At 51.4% G+C, this 27,128-nt stretch overlaps 1 protein-coding gene across 1 annotated transcript; it reads left to right on the forward strand.

Annotated features, from left to right (window-relative positions):
- Nucleotides 1–21,921: 21,921 nt before the first annotated feature.
- Nucleotides 21,922–26,842, forward strand: SIX3 (SIX homeobox 3). Its single transcript, XM_074818051.1, has 3 exons — nucleotides 21,922–22,970; nucleotides 25,299–25,458; nucleotides 25,892–26,842. Exons 1-3 carry the CDS (start codon nucleotides 22,210–22,212, stop codon nucleotides 25,991–25,993), a joined length of 1,023 nt encoding a protein of 340 aa, XP_074674152.1. The 5' UTR covers nucleotides 21,922–22,209; the 3' UTR covers nucleotides 25,994–26,842.
- Nucleotides 26,843–27,128: the final 286 nt, after the last annotated feature.

Genomic DNA, 27,128 nt, shown 5'->3' on the forward strand with positions numbered 1-27,128 from the left:
AGTAAACTTAACTCAGGGTAAACTTCTGTGGGCTGCAGAGTGAACTGGAGAAAAGTCTTTGTTTGTCCTCTAGGGACAGTGTTATGGGAAAGCCTATAAAGTTGTAGGTCCAAGCACAGAGCCTCCACTGACTTCCAGGGGAGCACCAACTGCAGATAAATAGCAGTGTGAAGGCCTAAAGGCATGATAAGAATTCATCTCCAAAGCATTATAAGTTTATTTTGCTTGCACTTCCAGGACAGACAAAGTATGGTAACACTACTGCTGTTGTAGTAGTATGGTCTAAGGATAAGAACTGCAGGAAGAAGTAGTATTTTCTCCTAGACCAACTGTTTTAACTAGCAGGAAAAAAGCTTGCAGACACAAGTCCTTTTTAGTATACAAAAACCTTCCTCCCGCTATTGATATCAGCTATTCTAGTAGAAGAGGTTTCTTTTCCCTTGGAAACAAAGTGAGATCTGAACTCTGCTCCAGTGCAAAATACTGGGTGATCTATGCCTACACAGTAAATAAGCATGGAAAATGTTTATTGGGAAATCCAATGAATTCACAACACCCTTTTTCCTAAGACTGACATGATTTTAAGGTTAGTCAGAAAAGAGATTTTTCCCAGTGGATATATTTTGTAGGCATAGTGATTTAAAGTCACATCCTTGCAGGAAATCATCATGGAGTATCTGAACTCAAATCCTAAGGGTGAAATGTGGGCCCTGCGGAATTGGTATGGTTATAAGAATGCACAGGCCTTGTAATAGCATGTTTGTAATAAGGTGGAAGTTGGTATAGAGAATGGGAGAAGAGGAAAGCATATTCTACCCTAAAGCACTTGCACCCTGACTCTTAATAAGCAGTCAAGTATGTATTTTATGCTGCATGGCACTTCAAGATTTATGACCTGTTGTCCTCACTGATAAAGAATATAGCACTTACACACAAGTAGCAGAAAAATCATATAAAAATAGTTTCAGCTACTTCCAACTTCAGAGGAAGAACTAAAGTGGTGCTGTTGTCCCTCAGCATCAAAAAACTTCCACTTTGTCAGGTAAAATGCACCATTCATCACTTGGTGCAAAACATATGTTCTTGATAGTTTTAGCATTTCATTCCTTTTGCACTCTCTAGCTCTTAAATGAGGGAAAATCTGAGGATGATGCTATAGTATCATAGAAAAGGGAAGCAGGTGTTTTTTTTTTTTAAAAGCTCTCTAGTTCCAAGGAACTAAGATATTTCTTCTAAGTATTCATTGCAAAGACAGGAAAAACTAAGGAAAAGTGACTCCAAAGTACCATTTGGGGTGCATGTTCTCAAAAACTATTTTCTCTTACACATACATTTTGTGGGCTTGAGCATTACGTCCAAAGAGATGATTGGGGACTACTGAAAAGCAAACAGAAACCTGAAAGCAGGATAGTCTCCTAGACCCCTGGGCAGGTACACTGTGTTTCTGAGGCTGCCTTAAAGTCTAAGTCGGTCATTCTTACTCTGTTATGGTACATGATCTAAAAGAAAGTAGTAGCACTGTTTCCTCTCACCCATGCATTTTCAGTCAGTGTTCACTTTAATCCCATGTGCCATCAGAGACTCTTTCTTAATGTGTATTATTACTCTGGCCAGCATGGAGGGTTTCTCTTGGCACCGCCAGATGTAGGAGTAGTATAAATATATTCAGTGCTACAGTGATAAGCAAAGTCTTTAAAATAACACAGATCTCAGCATACATGCATATTCAGATGTAAGGCACATTCAGCATTAACCTAAACAGAGGAAATCAGGTAAACTGGCACAAGCACAGAAAGCAAGTATGAAATGAGTCTTGATCAAATGGTTTCTACTTCATTTATTTTTGTCCTACTCTGACTGGTATAACTTATAATTAGTTTCTGCCTGCAGTGGTGTGGTTCCAAAGAATGGTGGATTAAGAAGAAACTCTAGAATTTCTCTGTAACTTGACAAGTTATAACCTGAAAAGCTACACTTAGTCCATTAAAGATTTTTCACAGTGACATTTTAGTGCAGCTAGGGAAATACGCCACTTTGCCATTTATCATTTTCAGGGCATGGACAGTGAAAAGGAGGTTGCTATGAAGAACAAAATAAAATAGATTACACGTATAGAAGTGAGGTGAAGAATACTGATAAATATACACCACTGAATGTCAGCAAATGTCACTTGAGAAGCCATTTGCAGCTACCAGAACAGCCTTGCAAACCGGCAAAAGTAGTAAAACCAGGCAAAACAAGTTGGGTGTACTCACTTCCACATGAATAAGCAATAAACCTCTCTGAAGTTACACCAGAAAGTTGTTAAACTTGATAGATGAATCTTTTCCAAATTGCTCTGTCGCATACTGTATATGGCTACAAAGGACTATGGATGGTTTAAAAGAGAAAAGAGAAAGCATTGCTGAGAATGCAACAATTTAAGCATTTTTGTTGAAACACTTGTGTTCTGCTTTGTATTAAAGGGACAGTTTGAACAAAGGAGTGATTCATCACACCGTTTTTTCTTCCACGGGGCTGCTCTTTTTTTGTCTGAACTTCGTTATCAGAACTATTGTATTATTACCATTTCTCCTTCAACTATATTTGCTGCTCTAGCAACAGGGCTTAGAGTTAAATCAATCTGGGTTTGGTAGGCAGAAACGTTGCGAATGAAAGCTTTTCTGCCGAAAAACTTCTAATGATAGCTATCTAGGATGCCATCTAAGTGTGAGCGAAAGACCTGCAAGATGTCTCCTATCTTTCCAGCAGCATCTGATTTGTAGATCTATGGATCAACTCCATTTTGGTTTATAGACACGTTGACCTGGAAAAGGCTCTCCTTGTGAAAGTTACAATACTTGAGAGACAACATCAAGATTCCTTCAGGCTTATTTTAATCTGGGCTGTCTGTTTGCAGCCTCTTGAACTACTCTTCATTGATAATAAACAGAAGTGAAGATCTTTGACTCAGAAAATATCTCCAAGGAAAAGTAGAAGTTCTTAACATTTCAGAAACTCTGACTGCTTTTATATTTAATTTTCCATGAGATTCTTCCTCCCAAATTCTAATTTATCTTAGCAAAATCAGAGACAGCCTGCATCATTTTGATTTCATGAGACTGTTATCCCCAGACACCACACTCATGCAAATTTCAGATCAGTTTTGTTTTCATTAGTGAAAAGCAGCAACATGGATCACATAAATGGGGTCATACAGGAACTCCTTTATTGAAAATATTTCATACATGCTAAGATACACTGACTGTAGAAGCATTTCAGTCAAACTTCTCACCATATGTTCATGTAAAAGCTATAAACAACCAGCCCTACAACAGCATCCTAAAGCCTGTGAGTTTAAATCTTTGAAGAGAACAAATTTCTTGTACTTACAGATCCTGCAGATGGAGTAAGGGCGAACCTTCCTTTCTTGGGCAGGATGTTTATACAGTGAATTTTCTTTGTACGAGTCTTCACTCTGTTCTTGCAAAATCAAAATCAAAAGTGATCCTCATTAGCCAAACTGAACCCTTTATTAAATTAAATCTAAAGCCTGTTTTAGAAATGAACAATGAAAATCAGAAAACAAAGATTAAACCGATGGGTTGAACTTTCCTGAACTGCTCCCCGCCCCCCTCCCCCCGATTCTTTGAAAACTGAAGTAATCTTTGAGGCAGAACAGGCATTTGACAGCATCCGTCATCCAGAAGCTCTGTAGCAGTAGTGCTGCTTCTTTGGTCTTGTTTTGAATTTCTCTGTCAATTTGAATAGACACAACAGAGTCTCAAGGAGCGATGCTCGCAAGCTGAGAAGGCAAGGACCGTGTCGGATGCAACAAAGGGGAAAAGATCTATCAGTTTGTTACTTCACAAATATCAGCATCCCCAAAAGCTTGTCCTGTTACATAAAAGTGTGCAGATCAGTGAAAAACACAAGAAAGCTTGTTTACCTTTTATATGTGAAATGTAATATGTGTTACGTAATAATATGCTCAACGTTCTTTAGAAACTCTGAAATGCATTACATATGCACACACTTGTCTTCAAAAGAGACGAAAATACAGTTTCTTAAAGGGTATTTGAAAAGTAGAAATGCTTGGCCAAGAGGTTTTAAAGGAATTCTTGAACAAATAGGCATCACATGAATAAATGTGCTGATTTTGCGACAAGCGCTGAAAAGAAACTTCTGGTTAGCAGCCTGCCTAACCTAATGAATGGTTTAGTCCTTCCTTCCTCCATCTTAAGCATGAAAGCTGCTATCCACACCCCAGACTTGATCTAAACTACTGAATGCGACAGGGAAGTGCCTACTGACGTTGGATCAGGCCCGACAGCCTCCAGGCTTGACCCTGTAGGCCTGCACCAGCCTGAAGCCAACCTACGCTTCCCCATCACCAAAAGTCCCTCAAATGCAGCTGTTAAGGTAGGTGCCAAATACCTGAAGCTCTTAATCAGACAGATCTTGTCCTTTGGAAAAAGTAGAAATTTTGCCCGAATAAAGCAGTGCAGGATTTGGTACAGCCAGTAAGAATGAAGAATCATAGTTTCTGTTATCAGGGGGTTTTGATACATTTGTCTTTCTCAGTAAAAAGAACATACAGTTCTAAGTGGGGCGGGGGTCATTTTTTTGTCCTTTTTTATTTTAATGGCTAAACATTGTAACGCTAGCTAAATAGAAATTCTTGTCTGTTAATAGGTTCCTTTAGTTTGTAATAAATAGGAATGCTAATGACTAAAATTTGGTATTTGGTATGCATTAGCTTTTGTAAGTCTTTTCTTTACAGCCTTCATTGACATTCAATATGGCAAGCTTCCTTTGAAACATATTTATAAAATAACTACAGTATAATTAAACCAACAAAGCCATCTTTTAAGTAAGCTTAATAGCTCAGTTTTTCACTCTGTAAATTTTTTATTTTAAGGAGGAAAAAGAGTTAGGCTTCAATTCTACTGTATATTTCATTTTGCATCTAATATTTTCTTTCCATTTGCAATCTGTGCATATCTAATCCTTGACAACTGTGATTATTAATAAGTGTGCATGAAAAACATGCTTCGTAGAATCTTCCACAAGAATATTTTTGTTAATGAGAACTGAAACATATCTTGGCAAAGACAATGTATGTAATATATATGTGTGTATATATACATAATAGCTAATGGTGGTGTAGTTAATCCACAAAAATGGATTAATAGATATGGCAGGTAATAATCAAAGTGGATGCTGTTTAATAAATGTAACTAAAAATATTTTAATGATATAAAAGCAATAGGTAAATAAAAGCAATTACATTTAATTTTGCTTTCAGCTTGTGAGCGTTTTCTGTAAGCTTTAATAGAGGGGAGAGCTTGTGCACAAGGCTAATGGTAGAGTCAGTGTTAGCATTATTCATTAGGGTTTCTAAGTAGTACTTACTCTGAGGTATTTCTCTGGAAGACTAAAATGTTCTTGGTAAGGGTACTTGGATCCTGATAACCCTAATTCATAATAATATCCCCCTCATTCAGAAAATTAAAGTTTACAGAGTCCTCAGCAGTTTGAAAATCTTTATTCTATTTAGAACCCTGATCATGTTTACTAAGGATGAGGTAAAAAGTGATAGCTCGCATTGTAGTAAGTGGAGCCTCATAACTGTTTCTTAAACTCTGTCCTCTACAGGCATAATAATATTGAGACCCCATTTACGGTATGGTGAATAAAAACAGTTGACATCATTGTTATAATCTTTATTTAAAACTGTTACCAAGGTTACAAATTACCATCACTCTGTGCAACAGGTCCCTCTGAAGCAGTATCATTACAGATTAACTGTAATGTGTAGGATTATAATAAAAGGCATAAGGGATTATGCACAAGCAAAAATGCTAGAAATAACACAAATACATCTACATTATACAGAGCATCGCGTTGCAAAACCTCTGCTTTCAACGCCGAAATACACAATGTGGCTTTTTGTTTAATTCGGGCCTTTAGAGAGATGTTAACCGTATCCTGAAGTGGCTTTTACAAATGTCAGGGAGCCGAGGGGGTAGGGTTTATCTCGACCTACAAAACCACCGCTGCTGGGAATGTTCTCACATCGTCTCCACTCTTCGCGGGGCACCTAGTTTGCCGGAACACACGCCTCCTTTGTGTGCAGCGGGGCCGGAGGGAGAGGGAGCGCTGCGAGCGGCGGCGGGACCCTCCGCAGCGCGGCCGCGGCCGCCCCCCCGCCGCCCGCCCTCGGGGCGCGCCCCGTCGGGGCGGCGGAGACCGGCCCGCTCCCGCCGCGCAGCCCCGGGCACGGCGGCGGAGGCCGAGGCCTCTCCCGACCCCACGGGGGGGGTCTCCCCCGCAGGGACCCGGTGGCTGAGGGGAAAGCGGAGCGGCAGGTGACCCTCCGCTCGCCCGGGATGCTGCCCCCCCCGCCCCCCCCGGCCAGCAGCCCCCCACCCCCATCCCCCGCTAAATCACTCCACCCCGCCCTCAACTTAGTGACACAAATCCGGGCTCTTAAAGTCTTGGCGACTGATCGTGCGCGCTCATTTATAAATAATGATCTCCATATAGATGCGTAACAGCAACACACCAGAAGTGTTTGGGGAGAAATCCGATTAAAGTCCATAGCTTTTTCCCGCTCTCTCTCCCGGAGCAAAAGTCTTGCCACAGGTCAGCTGCCGCGGCTGGCCCGGGCTGCGGGGTTAAGGGGAAGAAAAGGCTCCAGGCGAGCGGCTTCCCCCGGGCGCGGGTGGGGGCTGCCCCCACCGACTCGTCCTGCCGCGGCGCGGCCCGCCCGGCCCGGGGGAGGCGGAGGGGGAGCCGCTGCCCTGGTCGGAGCGTGAACTCTGCGGTCTAACGATTTCCCCCCGGCGCCAGCATCCCCCGGGGGTGGGGGGGGTCGTGGGGCCGCCCCGCTCCGCCTGGACCGGCCCGGGGTGGCGGTGACGCAGAAATGCGCTTTCCTTTCCTCTTTCGGGAGATTATGGGGAACTGGAAAAACAAACATCGGGCCGTTTCATGAAACCGGTGGAGAAAGCTCCGAAGGGAAAGAGAGCGGGGCACATCCTTTTAGAGGAAGGACAAGGGTTCTCTGAGGAGGGAAAACAAAAGATGACAGTGGTGGCTGTAACCCCACCATGAACCAAGGACCTCCTGGCCACGCTCAGAGAGCTAACCTCCCCGGACTTCCCATTACCTCTCCATGACACTTCACTAATGCTCACACAATGGCCAACTGAGCAGTTTAAGTAAAGATATTTTAACCTGAACTAAACATTGTCTCCAGACAATAGGATGCAAAGCAACATCTGGTACCACACATAAACAACGCTGTGCAACAGCATATGCTCGACGTCTCGAAGTTTATGTCAACACTGAGCAGCCGAGGAGGCTGCCGCTGCTCGGCATGAAATCTTAATAAATGGCTGTTTGCTGCGCTGCCGAGGTGAGCATCTAGGACGCTTCCTCCCGCGGCATCCTCTTCAGCTTGCGAGTGCCCGGCAAGACCTCGCCGGACCCCATCCGCGCCCATCCCGCCCGCCGTCGCAGCAAAGCGCCCCTGAGAGCCGCCACGGGAGAGCCCACCGTGGCCCGGCCTAGAGACAGCCCCGCGCCCCCGCCCCGCCGCGGCTCCGGCGGGCCCGGCTCGGCCCCGGCGCCGGTGGAAGCGGACGGCGCCGAACGGCCAACTTCGGAGAAGCGCTGCTTGAGAGAGGAGGCTCCGGGCTGATGAAACAACGGGAGGTGACCGCTGCAAACAGCTGTTCCTCATACATATTTCATTATACAATCAGATAATGCGTCTTACCACCTTCTCAATTATTCACAGATAAACATTTTCAAGACGTTCTGACATCTGTCTTAGGGCCTGCTATTAATTTAGTAATCACTCTGGTTAAAAATGTATGGGGACTGCAACCTCGCAAACCCTCCGATTTCACTTACGAGGACAACTTCCGTAACAGCTCGCCCTAAGCAGCGCATCAGGTCACAGAGATGAGGGGAGCGCACATTTTCACCCTGCAGCCCTCGGACTGCCCCCCCGGGGGGGCTGCGCCGGGCCCCGCGCACCGCCCCTGCGGAGTGCCTGGGCTGTGCAGCGCCGGGCACCTCCCGGCGCCCTCCGGAGCTCTCGGGGTGAAGCGCCGGGCGCAGGAGGCCGAGGGGGGGAGGAGGGAAAGGGGAAGGAGGAACGGCACCCGCCCTCCCTGGCGAGCCAGGAAACCACCCGGAAAAGCGGCGGCCGTCCCCTCGGTCGGGCTCTTGGCACTAGCGCTCCCGCCCGTCTCCACGGGGAAAGGGCCGCCCCGGAGGAGGACAGCCGCCTGGCCGGGGCTGCTGGACGCCTGCTCCCCCCGCACCCACCCGTGCCCCGCCAGCCCTCCACCCAGTGTTCCCGCCGGCCGCCCACCGGGGGGTGGCGGGGCCCGCCCAGCCGGGGCCAGCGGGACGCCGGGGGCAGCTCCCGCCGCTCCGCTCCGCTCCGCTGCAAAACCCGCGGGTCCCCGGCCGGGCGGCCAGACGCGCTCGTCCCTCCCGAGCGCCAGGAAACTTCTGCCAGAAAGTTTGTTTCGCTGCTGCTTGGGCTGGTTGTAAAACCGCAAGGCTTTAAGGAGTCGCAGAGTCTTACAACTGCCTCTTTTGTGACTCTGCCTTGTCAATAATCCCTCTTCTTAAAATAAGGAGCACACACACACCCCCCCCTCGAAACACACACGCACAACTACCAGATGTTACACGTGAACATTAAGGAGCGAGTTCAACGAGCGAAGGGGAGAATCAAATCTCGACAACTCTTTCAGACACTTTATTGATTAAATTAAATCATTCAGCGCCCCTCTCCTCCTTCCCCTTCCCCAGGCTACATCTTTTAACTACAAAATTCACACGCAAACAATGATCGGCCCCCTCCACGACCCGACCCCCCCCGTGCCCAGGTAAGTGGATGGAAACGCGTGCGTGTTTTCCCGCCCTGCTAGAAAAGCTCTTGATGACGACTAGTTCATAGATCTGCGGTCTCACCAGTGACACGGGGCTTCTGCTTTGCAGAAGGCGCAGGACCCACGCGTGAGCCAGCAAAACGACGGAGAAGTGGTGCTTTCAGCCTGGCCCCGCTCCTCTCCCCGTCCCGCGGGGCCTTGCCCCCCCCCCCCCCCCTTCCCGTCCCGGAGCGGGGACACCCGCGGAGGTGGCACACGGGGTGGGGTCCCCCCAGCTACCCCAGCTCCTCTCGGCGCACCCCGGCGGGTACCCGGCGTGCCGGTGTGTTTGCTCTAAAGCCGCAACCGGAGTCCCGGCAGTGGATTTCAGTTCAATCGCACCGCCAAGAAAAGTGCCGGCACCCAGGACGGCTGGCGAGTGTGGAAGCCTTTCTGCCTCGCAGGTGGCGGAAGGTAGGAGTATTTGGGGTCAGACGGAGAAGATGATGCTCTGTGAAATGGAAACACGAATTCCTAATGCTCCCTCAAAGTATTACCCACAGCTGAAGACCTTGCCTTCCCTTAAATGCTCTGTAAACAACAAGAGGTTTGGATCTACCTGGAATCCACGATTTTTAAAGTCAGAAATAAGGGGAATGGGGCTGTGAGCGTGCGGAGGGGAGACCCTTCCACCTCAGCAGCATTCATCGTGTTTTAAAGTGAAGTGTCAGAAGCCCTAGAATAAACCCGGCGCTGGAAGCTTTCCTCCAGCCGCTCCTGAACGGGTCCTCCGCTCGCTCAGAGCCGGTCTGTGCCCACCTGGCTCTGGACTTCAGCTCTCTGAAGTCCTTGTGTAGTTTCAACACTGTACTTGCAACGGCGTCCCGCTCACCGTCCCCACCCCAGTCTCAAGACCTCCTTCGCCCTATTGATTTGCGCTATAGCCAAACAGGGCGAAAAGACGAGAATTGTATTCGACAGATGCTGCTCACTCGTGAATAACAGGTTCAGCGCATACGGTATCTCTCGCCATTATCCTGTAAGTTAATATTGAGTAGCAATAGCTGTCTAAATATCAAAATCTATTTATAGGGGATGCAGAGCCATGACCTCTCCGTCTGACCTTCAGGAACCGCAGGCTGGAAAACAGGGCAAATGGAGGGGGAAAGGAAAAAAAAAGAAGGGGGGGGAGGAAAAGCCCAGGATTACAATGGAGATTTGTGCGTGGCGGAGCTGGGCTGGGCTGCCTTTGTTCCGAAATCCTGAGCGGGACTTGAACCTTTAGAACGGCACCGGCCCTGCGGCCGCGGGGAGGACCGGCTCTGTCCGACTTCTCTGTGTCCCCGCCACGATCGCGGTGTTGCGTCGTCCACTTCTATCCATCTGAAAAAGTTTGGGGTTTTTTTCACATTTAAAAAAAAAAAAAAAAAAAAAGATGGGAAAAGACAAAACAGCGCCGTTGACTAAGCAGCAAGTCTCAGTGCGAGTTGGGGGAGCGGAGAGTCAGCAGAGTGCAGACCCACAGCTTGGGAAATTATTTTGCACGGGGGGAGATGGGAGATGGGGGGGATGTTCATATTTTGCTGTTCGCAGCCTTCCCAGCACAGCGCGGAGGGAAGGGGGGCTTGAGGAGTCTCCTCACCCCCGCCCCGGCCAGCAGCAGGATTGGGGGAAGCCGGGCGGCCTCAGGCGCTGGTCGGGTGTGCCCGAGGCCCCCGGCAAGGCGAGTGTCGGGGCCCTGGGCCGGCACCCCGAGGCATCCCGCGCTCCCGGGGCTCGCCCCCCGCCCACCACCTTCCTCACCGGACGGGGAGGGGGAGGATGCTCTGTCGGGTCCCAGAGCGGGGATCAATATTACAAAGCGCATCCCCTCGGGGGCAGTGGAAACGGGGGGCGGGGGGGAGGGGGGGGGGGGACACGACAATCCCAAAGTACTTTTTGTTTTCTATGGAGCCGTCGAGAGCTCGTCCAGCCTGAACTAACAACTGCGTAAAACTAGACCAACTGCGAAACCGCCCTCCCCCCGCCCCAGCCCCAGCTCCCGGCGTTAATATGGCGCCTGCGAGCGAGAGAAGCACTTTTCTCGATGTTTAGCAGTTGAAATGTGCTCCCTGAAGGTCACACCAGGCGACGCGCCCGTTGGCTGCCGCACAGGGCGAGGCCGCGGGCCGGGCCGGCGGCAGCGCCCGTAGACCCCGGAGCCTCCGCAGCCCCCGGCAGCGCCGCGCCCGCCCCGGCCGCCATCCCGCCGGGGACAACAGAGCGGCCGGGAGCACGGGGCGGGCTCCCACGGCCAGATGTGCCCCGGCTCAGCTTTTTCCCCCCATTTATCTTTCTGTGTGTATAAGGGAATCGTACCCAGCTTCCCTTTCCATCTTATTAGGGAGAAAAAAAAAAAAAAAAAACATAAAAAAACAAAACCAAACCCCAAAAAAACCCCACACCAAACTGGGGCTCCGGGGGAGTAATTCCTCGTGTCTGGAAACTAAAAGGCTCAAATCTCCTATGTGACCCTGTTAAGACACGGGAGCGCTGTTCGCAGCTACTTTAAAGCGCCCGTCTCGGCCGGTTTGGAGGTCGGAGCTGCTGTTCTTCAGAAAGAGAAGTGTCGTCCAGGAGGCAAACTCTGTCCCCGGGGTTGTGTGCAGGCTCCCTTTCCGCCGGCTAAGTGCACCTACCAAGGGAAGAGAGAGAGGCAGGGCTGCTAACCGCGCTGCTTAAATGTTCTCTGCTTTCTCCTACCGGGGACTAAACAAGGAACAAGCTTTTCCAGCTGCCCGAATAAAATGAGAAAGGTGATTTTTTTTAAAAAAAAAAAGCTATTCTTGGCATTTGCGTCCCACTTGAGGAAAGTGTCTGGAAAAAAAATCCCCCAAACTCGACCTAACACACTTGACAATAATCTCCTTTTAAATCTTGAGTCTTGCTACTACATTAGGCTCCGTGATATTGCATTCCAAAGAAAATAGACCGGGTATTAGAAGAGGAATCTCCTCTTCCTAATGAATATTTACCCTGAGGTCATTACATCCGTAATGGTCCTCGCTTAACTTACCTTGCTCCTCTCTTTTCTCTGCTCGAGACTGGGATTTCAATCACAATGCCCTCGATTTTAAAGTGCCGTGTACCATTTAATGGCGGGGTGCAGGCAAGGTTAGAATATTATTGACTTCATGCAATATATAAGATGGATACATTTAAGACTTTTAACTTTTTGTTGCAATGACACGCTGTATTTTTATGAGATACCTATTATGCAGACAGAAGCATTGTGCTGTAGCTGCCTCACAGTTGCTGGATCGTTTCTATCAGATGAAAGATTTTGAATAGTTTTCTTTCAACAATGCATCCTTTTGGTCTTGATACAAAGAATGTAGGCATGGTATACACTTAAACAGCTCTGTCACAGAGCAAGATTAAATAGAGTATATATCGAATCCTGTCTGCAGTATAATACGCGCAGGGAACAGAAAGGAGCTCCCTCCGCCGCTGAAGGAGCCCATTAAGGTCTGATGTCCTGGGAGCATCTTCCCGATTTCCCTTATCTGTGATATTCGCTAAGCTGTTAAAAATCTTTCCGGGCGGGCTTTAAAACGGGCTGTTTCTCGGGGACAGACGGAGTTCGACAGCGGGGTCTTTTCACAAAACCTACCGCTGGCGCTGCGGCGAAGGGGCGAAGAGCGCTCCGTCCCGGCGGCCGCCTGGCCGCGGGGGGCCGGGGCAGCTCGGGGGGGCTCCCGCGCCCCTCCGGACCCGGGCGGCTTCTCCACGCGCTCCCGCAGAGGCGCAGGAGGGGCCCCCGTCGAACACAGCCCACGGTGCGGGGCCCCCCCCCGAGCCCGGCGGCAGCGCCGGGCCGGGCCGGGCAGTGCCGGGAGCGGGGCAGGGGGTGCGGGAGCGGGGGGCATGGGCGGGGGGTGCGGGAGCAGGGCGGGGGGTGCGGGAGCGGGGGGTCCGCGCCCGCCGCTCCCCTCCAGGGCTCCCTCAAGCGACTTGCCCGAAGCGCGCGTGCTGAGCCCAACTGCCCTCTCCCCCTCTCCCCAGCTTTGTGCTCTCCACTGATTGAGTCCCCATATTAAGCTCGAGATCCTTTCTAAGCAACTGCTAAGAAGTCAAGAGCATCCTCGCTCGCTTTCTCTGCGTGGCCTTTCATGCCCTCAATTTGTTATTCCGCTGACACTTTTCTTAAAGTTAGCGCCTAGCATTGAAACATTAGCGACAAAAGCCCTGGAAATCTCTCCCTCCTCACCACCAAATCCTCTCACGGGGCAGTGCGTGGCGAATTTTTATTTGATTTCCAATAATCTCTAGCACTTCCGTATGAAACCTACCTCAGCCCAGCGCCTCACCTCCGGGATCTTTTTCAGCTTCGCTTTGGAAAGTAAAGACGCTCAGATTTCCTTCCACGTGCACCCACTAATTTATAAATGAGTGTATACAGCTGTCTCCGTGTATATCTATGTCTCTATATCTGCAGTAACGCTTTCATTTTGTGTCAAAATAACATATCCTGTCACTCCACGCCAAAAGTATATTTATCGAATGAAATAGCACCGCAAGCTGCATCTTCTTTATCAAACCTTCATTTCTGTTTTACCCAATTGTTAAATATCTTTTCATTTCTTTCCCTATTTTAAAATATGTATTATAGTAATTGTTACTTGGAGGTCTTTTTTGTATCTATAGCTCCTTTGATTCATATCTTTTCCTTTCTTTTAATCTTGTTATGAGAAATTATATACACATTTCTCAGGAAATCCAGGGAGCGTAACTTTATTAAATAAAAACCTCCTAATCCTGGAGTTTCACAGCACATACCAATTTTTTCAAAGTACACGTTCCTAACCCATGTTTTTTGAATGAAGATCCCTAAGTCCTCTTCACTTTATTACGCGGATTTTCTGAAATGATTCTTCAGCTCTCGGATTTAAATAAGTTTCAGTGTGAACCAAGAATGAACATTATCCTCTAACCTGAGGTCAAGTGAAGGGTGATTTACATGACAAAGAATAATGCCCATTTTGTCCAATATGAAACAACTTCACCTTCGGCATCATTAAGAAGAATTTAGCACTTTCAGGGCTTTGGGGGCTGGGGTTTTTTGGTAAATAGTTGGCTATGTATAGCGCAATTTCCCTTTTATAAATCACAATACAAAGGCCAACTTCTTGTGCTCTTGAATTTCGGCATTATTTTTATAGCCTTAAGTAGAGCGAATTTGCACCTGCTGGTATTTAAACTTTAACATATTAGCTGGGGAGGACTTATCAGCCCCGCGCACTGCCTCGAAACAAATTAACAATCTTCATTAAAGTAAAGGAAGGGGGGTGGGGGTGGGGAGATGTGACCATTTAAGTCGCTGTCCCGGATCTCCCCGATCTCTGCAGGTTCCGACTGGATTATTTGGGGTCCTTCTAGCAGCAGAGTTACTGCTTTTCTCCCCCTCCCCCCAATACACACACACTCGCTTCCAAATTTCTGCTTCTCCCCGGGCGCTTTAACCCTCTCGCTACCTCCTTGCCCTCTGCCCGCAGCGGTGCCCTCAGAGGGAGGTTGCGGAGGGGCAGAGGCGGCTCCGCTGCGCTCCTGGGGCTCGGCCCCGGGGCCGCTCCCACCGCACCTCCCTTTAAGAGCGCTTCCCCAGAAAAATCGGGTCGGGCTCTCGGAGGTTCCTTCTCTCTCTTTGATGGCCATTTTCGGCTGATCTCGCGCCCACCCTCCCTCCCCTCCTCTCTCTCTCTCTCACACACACACACACACACACTACAAGAGCCCGTGCGGAACTGATCTTAATCCAAATATCAAACTCACCGTCCGGAGGATCCTGCCTGGACAAAGTTCTGCTCTGCTGGCTCTCAGACTTACAGAAACGACCGTCACCCCTCGTTAGGAGCTCAGGGCCGGGGAGAGGGGCTGCAGGCGGAGGGCCACGGGCGGGGAGCTCAGCTCCCCGGCTCTGCCTCTGCCGGCTCTGCGCCCCGAGGGGCGCGGGGCACCGACACCCCCTTCCTCGCCGGCGGCTCCGGCGCTCCCGGGATGGGGCCGCACCGGGCACCGGCCTCGGGATTTCTCCCGCGGACACGGGCGTGCTCACCCAGCCGTGCCTCCGCGGGGAGATCCGCGGGCTCCCCGCGGCGGGAGGGGGCCCCGGGGCAGCGCCCCGGCTCTGCTGGGCCGCCCGCTTCTTTGGAGAGTGGGGGGAGAGGCGGCGGGGGCGGGGGGGGGTGGGGGTGGGTGTCGTGTGCTTGTTCACAGCTACACCGGGAAGTGGAAGCATTTCGTGTTTACAACCGGCTCCGGCTTGTAATGGTGAGATGTAGTTCAAGCAGCGCTCCTGTGTGTCGCGGGCTCTTAACTGGAGCTTTGCTCAGTCATTGAGAGCAATAGAAAGTATATGGAAATCAATATATAGACAGTGTGGAGGGCAGATAATGGATTCGAGTCAGTGAGTGTTATAATCTGCATTATGGGCTTCCTATTGTTTAGACTGAGCACAAATTTCCAAAGGGTGAAGTGTTGGGTTGGGGTTTTTTTCCTCTCTCCCTCTCCCTTCTTTTTGGAGGGCTTTGTGTGTATAGGGGGAGGGAGGGTGTTAAATCCTCCTGCCACAATTATCAGAGTACCCCCCTCTTCTCGCCCGCCCCATCTGATTTTAAAGGTAGTGCTTTCACGGCGAAGCTAATGACTTTCATTTAATTGAACATGCCCTGATGTAGCGGATTGTTCTCGCAGCCCTGCGCCTTTGTTGCTTTTGGGGGGAAATAAAGCTAATCAAACCTTTTGTCACGGCCAAATTCTCCCTCAGGGTCTCCCAAACATTTGTTTGAATAATTCACCTCAAGAATTGAAAATACTAATTGATTTTAAAATGCTAGCCCGGAGGGACGGGGAGGTGGGGGGGGGGGGGTGGGGCGGGGGGGGGGGGAGCCTGGAAATTAGAGGCGAAGAGCAAACGTCTACCTGCCAGCGGCGAAGCCTCCGCAGTCGCTGCCCTCTCCGGGAGCCGGGGCCGGGCTGCGCCCCCCCCACCCCCCCCGCGGACTGCGGTGCCCCCGCCGCTGCCGGCCGCCCGGTCCGTCCCCTCCCTCGGCCTCTTGTCCCCCTCCCCGCCGCCAAAGTGCGCCCGGTCACCTCGGTCTCGGACGCTCCGCTAAAGTGCCGGCGGTGGCAGGGGTGGGCTCCGCCGGGCGGGGAGGGGATCCCGGTCCGGGCGCCTCGGCCCCATTCAGGGAAGAATTTTGATGCGATTCATTAGAAGTAACGAGTTGACATAAGGTAAATCTACATCGAGGGGGCCTTTCTTTGAGTGCATGGGGAAGCTTCATTAACCATCGCTAACAAGGCGTGCAAATGCTCTGATTGGGCAGCTTTCTTGTAACGCCAGGGCCTTAGCAGGATGCCCACCTAATGAGGGTCACTACAAGAGACTGATAAAATATTCAAATTTTCCGTCGCACCAGGAACTTTGTACTAAAGGAGAAAGTTGAGGCAACTGTGTGCTTGTTTACCTTGGGAAGGCACACTCGGGGGAGAAGGCATCTAGCTCTGACATCTCCATCTCCCAGAGAAGCCCCGAGCTGGATGGTCGCTGCTTTTTGGACGTTTATTTGTTAAATCCGTCGACAGATTTCCCCCCGCCTTCCCTCGGTCTAATTATGTTTCTCCCGGGTTTAATGCGCTGATAAATAACTTGTCTGCGAGCTTCCACGCTTTCTTTCTTTTCTTTTCTTTCCTTTTTTTTTTTTTTTTTTTCCCTTGAAGAAGAATTATTAAAATCAGCCTGATGGCTTTAATGATACGTCAATCATTTCAAAGTTGCTGCTTGTTGCTAATATGTCAGCCTCTGTACACATCACCGCTACTTTTCTCGCTGCCGCGTTTAAAGGCTGTCCCCTCCTCCCCCCGCAATTTGTTTCTTCAAGTTTTCATTGCTAGGTTACGATTTCTAATTAGAGCTAAGTATTTCACTTAATATTTAATTTAGACGCCCAGCACATATATCATACCTAGATCAGTCAATCAAGTGTCCCTTGTTGATAATGCTACATCATTAAGAGTTGTGTTTAATTCAGGAGCAAGCGACTGCACGGCTGCTGCTGCTGCTGCTGCTGCAGAGCAGGTAACTTTGGCTGGGGGGGGGCTGCCGGCAGAGCCGGGGGGGTGGGAGGGTGGGGGGAAGCAGCCCAACCGGGCGGCGGCTCCGGTTCCATCGCCTCCTCGGGAAAGTTTGCTGCTTCCCAAGCCGGCACCTCGCCGCGGAGGCGAGCTGCACTCCTTTTCTCCCTCCTTTCAAAAAAAAAAAAAAAAAAAAAAAAAATTGGTATCTCACGTTTTCCTCCTTCAGCCTCCGTGTTTACGCAAAATAAAGGGGCGAGGGGGGTGTCCCCAAAAGTTTAACTTGGAAGCTGGATCACTGTTTTGGACCAGTAATAAAATACCCCCCTCGGCTTCTTAAACCAATCCAAACCGTTAAAAAAACCACTTGCCCACTTGTTTCTTAGCACGACCGGTACCGCACACATCGCATCAACAGGGCCGGATGGGCCACATCTTACACATCCACCAAATGCGCATTCATTTATCTCGGGAAATCGTGACTAAAAAAGAGAGGGAGAGGAAGAGAGAGAAAGAGGGAAGGATGGAGGAGGATAGATGTGTTTCTAAAGACAGCATCCGTGCAAAATGGTCAGCGCTTGTCACTGAAGACTGACAACAATTCAGTTAAATCGTAGCAATAATAATAAAAAGCCTAACAAGACCAACGCGATGGGTTCTCCTTTACCTGCCCCGGGCTCTCCCTCTCTCCCCTCTCGCCTTCCCCCTCGCCGCGGCCGCGGTGCTGCATTTTCCGCTCGCCGGTACCGCGACCGCTACGCCCCAGCCCCGTCTGAACCCCTGCCTCCCCCGATAAAAAAATAATCAGCCCTTGCAAGCCTCGACTGAGTCACTCCCGAGTCAGGATTAAGGGGCACTAACTAGGCAGCAGAAAATCGCAGCCTCCTGGGAGCGACCATCAAAACAAGCAGGGAAATAAAAGAGCTTCGCTCCCTGCTTCCCTTCCTCTCCCCGGAAAAGTCCTCCAGGTTGGCAGCCCGACACACACACACACACCCGCGCGCACACACACACACACACACCGCACACTATCACACAAACACGCGCGCACACACACACACACCCGAACAACTTCGCGGGGCTCCCGCCAGAAGAGAGCACGGGCTTGTCCTGGTTTATTTAGGGGAGGGTTGGTTTTGGTTTTGTTTTGGTTTTTGGGTTGGTTTTTTTTGGGGGGGGGGTGGGGGGGGGGGGAGTTGCTCCCCTGCCCTGCAGAGCCACATGTCATTCCGGCAGCTAAAACAATGAATCATGTGGGATCAAGTAAGATTGGCTGGGACCGGGCGGCGAGGGGTTCCCCAGCTCGGAGAAGATGGCCATGGGCGGCGAGGGGGGGACCCCGCCTGCCACCGCCGCGGACCCCCGAGCCCCAGCGCGGGGGTGGGGAAGGGCTGGGGGGCCCCCCCGAAGCAGCTCACCCCTGAGGGGCTCCCCCGCGGACCTCCGCCCGCCCGTAACAAACTTACAGGATCCGGAAAGGATTTTCCCAGCCGAGCGGGCAGCCTCTGCCCAGCCCCGTCCGCCGCCGCCGTGCTGCCGCTCCCGCTCCGCTGCCGCTCCCGCTCCTGCCGCCGCCGGCCGCACCCGGCTCCGCGCCCCGCTGCGCGCGTCACTCCGCGCTGCCCCGCGCGCCCCTCCGCGCCGCTGCGCGCTGCCAGCGGCTGCTCCCGGCCGGCCGCGGCTCGGCGCCCGGCGGGTCCGGGCTCGGCTTTAGCCGGTCCCATTGACAGCTCGCAGCCAGCAGCTGCAGTCATTAAAAGCCATTTACACCCTGGCCTCCCCGCACAAAGCTAGCGCGCCAACAATTATCTGCTTGCACATTTCAGGGCATGCGAGCGTGTCCCTAACAGGCTTAGGGGAGCGCTGAATCCCCGGCCAGGCTGGGCAAGCACCGGGCCCGCTCCCCAAGGTCTGGCTTACGACCACCGCGCCTCGGTGACCCGCGCCGGCGACCCGCGGGGGCAGGCGCAAAGGTTTTAGGACGCTGGTTCCGTCCTTGCGAAAGAGCTTCTGGCTGGCAGAGCTGCTGTGCTGGGCGTCCGCGGGCGCGGAGAGGAGAGCGGGCTTCAGAAGGACCTTGGTATTAGCCAGTAGGCACACCAGGGTGGTGGGTTTTCTCGGCTTTAAACACACAGGCATTGCAAAGCCCTGCAGAAGGATATTTTGGAAGGAAGATTTTCACCAGAAATGCGGTTGTTATATGTTTCATATGCCTGGGGAAAAGAAGAAAAGAAAGGAAAGAAAGAAAATAAAAGAAAGAGAGAGAGAGAAAGACACAAAGAGAGAAAGTGAGAGAGAAGGAAAGAAAGAGAAAGAAAGAGAAAGAGAGAAAGAGAGAAGGAAAGAAGGAAAGAAAGAGAGAGACAGAGAAAATACATTGAAGCTTCGAAAGGTTCATCAGGAATCCTAATAGAGGGATGTAACCTATAGGCAAACGACCAGTGTATGATCGTCTGGGAGATTAAAAAAAAAAAAGAAAAAAAAAAAGAAAAAAAAAAAAAAGGCCGGTTTGGATTTTATTCTGGAAATTTTAAGGTAGTTTAATTTGCAGCTTGAAGAAAAATGGAATCAAATATTAAGAAACTCCCGCAGGAATTCCCCCCACCCTCCCCTCTGTAATCCTTTACATAAAAGGAAAGGATTACAAAGAAAAAGATTTTGTGTGTGTGTGTATTAAAAACTTTGGCTAAACATATTGTTGTCCAATTAATACCTCCAAGTCGATTTGTAGAGGGGCTGAGAAGTCTCTTTCCCTCCTTAGCTGTACAACTGGAAATAGAAGCCAGGGAGGGAGGGAGGGGGAAAAAGTTTTCCCCCAGTCTGTTAACAGAAGTGTTTAAGCAGATCGCTAAAAATTAGGAGGGCGAGTTATTTCCATTAGGACTACGAAGCCATGTAGCTCACCGATGACAGTTTAGTGGAAATCAGATGAATGTGTAATACAGCGAGCTTCTTCCAGTCCAGCAGCTCTTCCAACTGGACCTATTCATCTGCCACTTGGAATTATTTCACGAGGAGTGCGCTGTGAAAGGATCACAACCAGTTTGGAGCCCAGCTAAAGAACTTCTACCACCCATAGCAGTATTATTATTATCCTTCGGATAGGGCAAGTCACGCTATGTTTTCACATTTTAATTGTAATATCTCTCTTCCCCCCCCTCCTTCCCTCCATTGATGTCTGAAAGTAGTTTGGGCTCCAAGCCTCACCCCTCGATCTCCATCGGAATGCAGAAAAGATCTTTAAAAAAGTTTTGAATTCCTCAATGATTTTTCTTCTAGAAAGGCGGCTTAGGATAATTATTTCAGCTTTATTGAGGGCAGATTAGTTGAAGTCTGGATGCTGCGTTTCAATACTCGTTGTACATGCCTTTACAATGTCGGTATTGTTTGCTACTGTGTGTGAACCTATTCAAAATATACACTTTTTAACACCAAGCAAAGTCCTGTCTAAATATACACAGTAAGTCTGGAAAGATGTCCATGACCCGTACAAATCTCTGTAAATCACACTTCCATAGCTACAGAAACTAAACAAAAGAGTTACCAGCTCAAGATGCTGATTAAATCTTCTTAAAAGCAACATACCTAATAATAAATATAGCTGCATGGTAGCAAGGTCTGACGACCCAGCTAGGTCTTACTGAGGGGTGGACTCAAACCACCACAGAGATTTCCCTTGCTCCCAATTAAAAGAAAGAAAGAAAAAAAAAAAAAAAAGCAAGCAAACAAGCAAGAAAATAAATCTGGGTTCAAACCCGCTTTTGCTCGCCTCCCTTTCTTCCTCCCCGCACAGAAGCCCTGCAAGTTGGCGGCAGAAATTGCGGGGAAAAGGAGAGGTGCAGTGTAAAGCCCCGGAGGGTTTGGGGCTGAGGACCAGCCCGGCAAGGTCGCCGGGCTCCGGAGAAAGGAAGGGGCGAGGAGAGGTGAGGCGGGTGGGAGGAGGAAAGCCGGAGTGGAAGAAAAACAAAGTGGAGAGAGGGAAGAGAAAGGAGAGGGAAGAGAAAGGAGAGGGAAAGGGAAGGCGAGAAGGAGCGGGAGGGCGGGGGAAGCCGGGCGTGGGACGGGGGAGGCAGCGAGCGGGGCGCCGGCGGAGCCGGGCGTGGAGCCGGGCGCGGAGCCGGGCGCGGAGCCGGGCGCGGAGCCGGGGCGGCCGCAGCGGGTCCGGGCCGGGCGCCCTGCGCGGCTCTCGGCGGAGCCGCCGCGGAACTCTGCGGGCAGCGGATCCCTCCTTCCGCGGGAGGAAGAGAGCGGGAGAGGGGAGGAGAGGAGAGACTCCTCGGGGAAGCAGGGCTAAACCCAGCCTGTACTGTATGTGCCTGCTTCTGGGAGGGTCACCGGCGTGAGGATGGGTCTAATGATCTCATCTTTCTTTTCTTCCCCGGCACTATTAGTGCTCAGATAGGCAGAATGAAGTGAAACTACGTGCAAATCATGTGTAAATTGTCTCAGTTAGGAGCCCTTTATCCGAACGTGTATCCCAGCCTGGCCCATTTACTTTCCCCCCGTATCTCCTTTAGCTTTAACGAGGCTCGTTAAGATCACAATAATATTCCACCCTCTAATTGCTCATCCCATTCAACAAATATGTGCACACTGCTTTTCGCATTATTTGATCCCTTATTTAGGAGGGGTGTGGAGAGGGAGGGGGGAGAGACAGGGAGAAGGGGAAGTGCTGAGATTAGGAGTTGCAAAGATTAAGAAAAAAAAAAAAAAAAACAACCAGGCTTTTCCACCAACCGCCCCGCTTCCCTCCCCCCCCGTGCATTTGGGCGAAGTGGTAAAAACCTTCCTTACGTACTCCGTAATGATTGGCAGGGCTGACAGTGATTGGCAGGGGCTGCCATGGCAACGCCACAACGACACTCAGAAGACCAATAGAAAAGCGAAACAAAATGTTTCAGCGCTGCACTCACTGTGGATTTAGGGGAGATATTATGAGGCTGTTGTCATTAGGGCGATTGCTGTTGAATCACTGAATCCTGACTCGGCGGCGGCGCGGGGCCGGGTGTGTGTGAGTGCGTGTGTGTGTGTGCGTGTGCGTGAGTGCGTGTGCGTGTGTCCGCGTGTGCGTGTGCGTGTGTGTGCCCCCGTGCCTCTATGTGGCTGTGTGTGCGTGTGCGGGTGTGGATGCGTGCGCGGTGCGTGTGCCCCTTCCTCCCTTCTTCCTCCCTTTCTTTCTTTTCTCCTTGATTTATCTCCCCCTCTCCCCGGTCATCCCATGGTGTTCAGGTCCCCGCTAGAGCTTTATCCCACCCATTTCTTCCTGCCAAACTTCGCCGCCGACCCGCACCACCGCTCCCTCCTTCTCGCCAGCGGCGGCGGCGGCAGCGGCAGCGGCTCGGGCTGCAGCCCCGGTGCCGGCGGCGGTGGAGGCGGCAGCTCCCGGGCACCCCACGAAGAGTTGTCAATGTTTCAGCTGCCCACACTCAACTTCTCCCCGGAGCAAGTGGCCAGCGTCTGCGAGACGCTGGAGGAGACTGGAGACATAGAGAGGCTGGGGAGGTTCCTCTGGTCGCTGCCGGTGGCGCCGGGGGCATGCGAGGCCATCAACAAGCACGAGTCCATCCTCCGCGCCCGGGCGGTGGTGGCCTTCCACACGGGCAACTTCCGAGACCTCTACCACATCCTGGAGAACCACAAATTCACCAAGGAGTCCCACGGCAAGTTGCAGGCCATGTGGCTCGAAGCGCACTACCAGGAGGCCGAGAAGCTAAGGGGTCGCCCGCTGGGGCCGGTTGATAAATACAGGGTGAGGAAGAAGTTTCCGCTGCCCAGGACCATTTGGGATGGCGAGCAGAAGACGCACTGCTTCAAGGAGAGGACTCGCAGCCTCCTGAGGGAGTGGTACCTGCAGGACCCTTACCCCAACCCCAGCAAGAAAAGGGAACTGGCTCAGGCCACGGGGCTCACCCCCACGCAAGTAGGCAACTGGTTCAAAAACCGAAGGCAAAGAGACAGAGCAGCGGCGGCTAAAAACAGGTCAGTGGGGCTGCGGGGCCCCGCTCCGGGGCGGGGGGCCAGGCGGGCGGCGGGGCCCCGCGGGCGGCCGCGCTCCGCGGCTCGGCTCGGCTCAGCGGCCGCCCGGCCAGCAGCGCGCCTCTGCTTCTCCTTCCCTCCTCCTCCTCCTCGTCCTCTCCATCACCGCCACGGGAGCAATCGGTCGCCCCGCCGGGCGAGTAGGTCTCCTCCCGGCAGCCGCAGGGATGCGGCGGGGGCAGGCGCGGCTCAAAGTTGCCTGGCGCGCCCCAAGCCCTGCCCGTGCTCCCCACGGGCTCCCGGGGTGCGGGCAGGGCCGGGGCTCACCCGCGGGCGTGGGCAGCTCCGTGCGGGGGCAGCGCCCGGCTCTCCCTGCTTCCCCCCCCGCAGCGGGAGCCGGGGAAGCCCGCGGCCCCGGGTCCCCGGGCTCGGGTTTTGCCCCCGGCCCGCCGGGCTCTGCCTCCGGCCGGGCTCCGGCGCGGCTGCCCCGCCGAAGGGCCAAGGCGGGCGGTGGGAGCCGGAGCGGGTTTCGGCAGGGCGGGCGGCTCCGCTCCGGTGATTCGTGCTGCTCTGCATGCGCGGCCGGACCTGCACACGCACAGCCCAGCGCCGTTTGGCGCGGGCAGGAGAAGGGAGAAAAGCCTTTAGGAGGTAGGGAAAGCTCTTTTTTCCCCCATCCCCATTTCTCTGTTTACACCACATGGCGACCTGGTCCTGTGTTCCCTGTGCATTTACGCTTGAATTTATCTGCGTGTCTCTCGGTGTCTTTTTTTTTTTTTTTTAATTTATTTTTTTATTTCTGCTTTGCCATGGTAAAAGCGAGGCAACCTTCTTTCATTTTTTTTTTCTTTTTCTCATGACCCTTCGTAAAAGTTATTTTTCAAATGAAAATGGACCCTTAATCCAGTTTGACATACTGTTTTTATTTTAATTTAAGTTTGGCTACCGCTGTAAGCGTGTTAACAAAACTTCTTGTTCTTGTAAATGCTGTCTCTTAAATTCATTCTAATTATGGCACTGATGCTATTGATTCAAGATTCTGGAGGAGAAATGCAACCTAAATGTGCCTCGCCATTTAATTTCCATTAAATGGAAAACAGATCAGCTTAGGACTGTAAATAAACAGAAGTTGCCTACGGATGCTTTTGTTGACTCAGTGCTGTTGACAGCAGTTGAATGCACCAGGAATTGTAAATGGGAGAAAAATCAAAGACGCTGAAATTAGACAACTTAAAATAATGAGAAATGTAGAATAAGCCGGCTACATTTTTTCTGTTCTTTGTAGGCAGTTAAATAGAAAATACCCCAGTGAGAAGCAGTTGAGCGAAGAGTGTATTCTGATTCACACTGGCAGTGCTAGGCGCTAGAGGTTGTGGCTGGCTGCTCAGCCCAGGACTTTTAGCCCTTATCCTCCAGTCAGGCTTTCTTTGGGTTTCGAGCGGAATAAACGGGCGCAGAGGAATATTCACGGCACGCTAGGGAACCTAAAAATCATTTATTGCCTCTCGAAAAAAAATGTTGAACGGCAATGTACCCTTAAGTGTTGGCGGTGAAAGGACCAACACTTTAAAGCTAATTTTGGCTTTCAGATGGAAAAGGAACTTAAATTTCGAGCTGAGGGAAGCTCTGTGTTCCACCATCGCCCCTTTTTTTAAATTTTATTGATAGCGCTGCGTCCCCGGGACAGGACTTCTCTTCAGTCCTGCCGCAAAGCCCAGAGTATTTATCTGTCCACTGGAAAATATGTAGACAGACATTCGCCAGAGCACAAAACGAGGATCCCGTACGACCCCTTTCCCTCTGCAGAGGGGTCCGTGCAGCTTTCCGCGGCCGCCGAGTGTTCGAGGAGCTCCCGCGGAGCCGGTGTTCTCTAGGCCCGCGGTGCGGCGGCGATGACCGCCTGTCCGGGAACGCGCTGCTCCCGCTCTTCGAACCGCGGGGCAGGGAACTGCTCCCCCCCACCCCGGCCCCCGCCATACCGCCGCCTCCCCGTCCCCTTTCCAACCGCTTCCCGGCGGGGCCCTGCCCCCACCGGGCGCCCGGCCCCGGCCGCGCGGGGAAGCCCCGGCTCGGCCGCTCCCGCGGCGGGGGCAGCGCGGCCCGGGCGCACGGCTCGGCCTTGCCGCTCCCGGGCTCCGCGGCGCTCCGCGGGAAGGCGGCCGGGCCGGGCCGGGGGGTCCGCACCGCTCCGCTCCGCTCCGGGCCGGGGCCGTGGCTGTCCCCGGGCCGGCCGGGGTGGGGCGGGCACCGTCCCCTCGGCGGCGGCGGCGGCGGCGGCGGCCGGTGTCTCAGAGGGGCTGTGCTGTTGTTTTGTCTCCCGGCGCGCTGCAGGCTCCAGCACCAGGCGATAGGACAGAGCGGCATGCGGTCGCTGGCAGAGCCCGGCTGCCCGACACACAGCTCGGCCGAGTCTCCGTCCACGGCGGCCAGCCCGACCACCAGCGTCTCCAGTTTGACAGAAAGAGCCGAGACGGGCACCTCCATCCTCTCGGTAACCTCCAGCGACTCGGAATGTGATGTATGATATCGGAAAACAAACAAACAAACAAACAAACAAAAATAAAAAATATCCAAATCCAAACAGCCAAGCACCCTCTCCCCGACCCGAGCAAAACAAACCGAGGCAACCTAGAATCAGGACACACACACGCATGCACGCACGCACACAGCCAGGAGGAAAGAAAAGGCCAAACCCGACCCAAACATAATAACAAACAAACAGACAGGGATCAGAGAATCCACCACCACCACCGTCAGCCAACACCACCACCAAGAGATGGAGCTAAAACTTCAACAGTCACAAACGCTGGTGCTGCAGCGGGGGGGGTGGGGGTGGGGGCGGGAAATAATAATTATTATATATATAAAAAGAAAAAAAAAAGAAAAAAAAAACAAAGCAAAAGTGACAATTGTATTCTTTTTAGGACAAGCACGATTTCTCCTTTGCGCTTTTCCATGGACGCATTTCACCCACTTGCATGATGATGATGATTAAATTTGTATCTGGGAAAAAATATTCTCTATAGTAAAGGAAAACAAACTGAAACCAGACAAACAAACGCAAACTCCGATCGAATTTGTACAAAAATCAAAAATAAAAAAAAAATTAAAAAGGAACTCCTTGAAGAGGGAAATAACAAATGTTTATCGCCTTTTTGTTGGTCCTATTTCTCTCTCTTTCTCTCTCCCCCTCCCTTTCTCTCTGTTGTCTTTTTTTTTTTTTTGATGTTGTTTTTTTTTTTTTTTTTAAGTCCAAGTGATGGTCCAGCCAAGATGCAATTTTCTGTTTTTTTGTTCAGCAGACAATCATTTTATTCGTAAGCACCTTTTTTTCTACACTTCTGTCACTGCCTGTGTGGGTACTGGTTATAAATGTGGAAAAAGAATAGTTATGACTGTAACAGATTTTTATTTTTATTTCAAAATTTTATATGAATTATGTATATCTTAATGATGCGGTCATTTTCCCAGTTTGTAATATATGTGTAGAAATGCTTGTATATGATATTTGCTCTACACTTTCTTTCTTCCTCCCCCCTCTCTGTCTATCTCCCTCCCACCCTTTCTCTCTCCTTTTTATTTTCCTTGACTCGGTGTTCCTTGCACAAACTTAGCTGTCAAGATCTGACGTGCTAGGTTTTCAAAAGGGACCTCAGCGATAGAAAAAAAAAAAAAAAAGGAAAAAGAAAAAAAAAAAGCTTAGGGTGCAACTGTAGTTATCTTATGCAAAAGCTATTTTGAGTATTTCATAGCAGCTTTGGGGGGTCTCTTCTTAAACTCCACGTAGGACGCTTAAACTATTGTTTCCTTAACTGCGTGTTTATCTATATGTACAAACTTTCTAAATGAAATACAGTATTCCATTTTCTTATCTATCCAGCGATGTTGGTGTTTTTGTCCGCCACGGAAAAACACGCTCTCCCCGTGGGCGCCTCGCCCCGCGCCCTGCCCCGCCGCGGCCCCTGCGCCCCCGCCGGCCCCCGCCTTCCCCGGCTCGGCGGGACGCCCCGGAGGGATTCTGGGGGGACGGAGCGACCCTGCGAGGAGGCTGCGGGCGGCAGGGGGGACACCGGGCCGCGGTAGCGGCGGCGGCGCGGGGCGAGGGGCACGGCCGCGTCCCCCCGGGTCCCCTCGGCCACAGCGGACTCCAGCGTTCCCCCC

The sequence above is a fragment of the Strix aluco genome, chromosome 3, assembly GCF_031877795.1.
Source record: "Strix aluco isolate bStrAlu1 chromosome 3, bStrAlu1.hap1, whole genome shotgun sequence".
Taxonomy (NCBI): domain Eukaryota; kingdom Metazoa; phylum Chordata; class Aves; order Strigiformes; family Strigidae; genus Strix; species Strix aluco.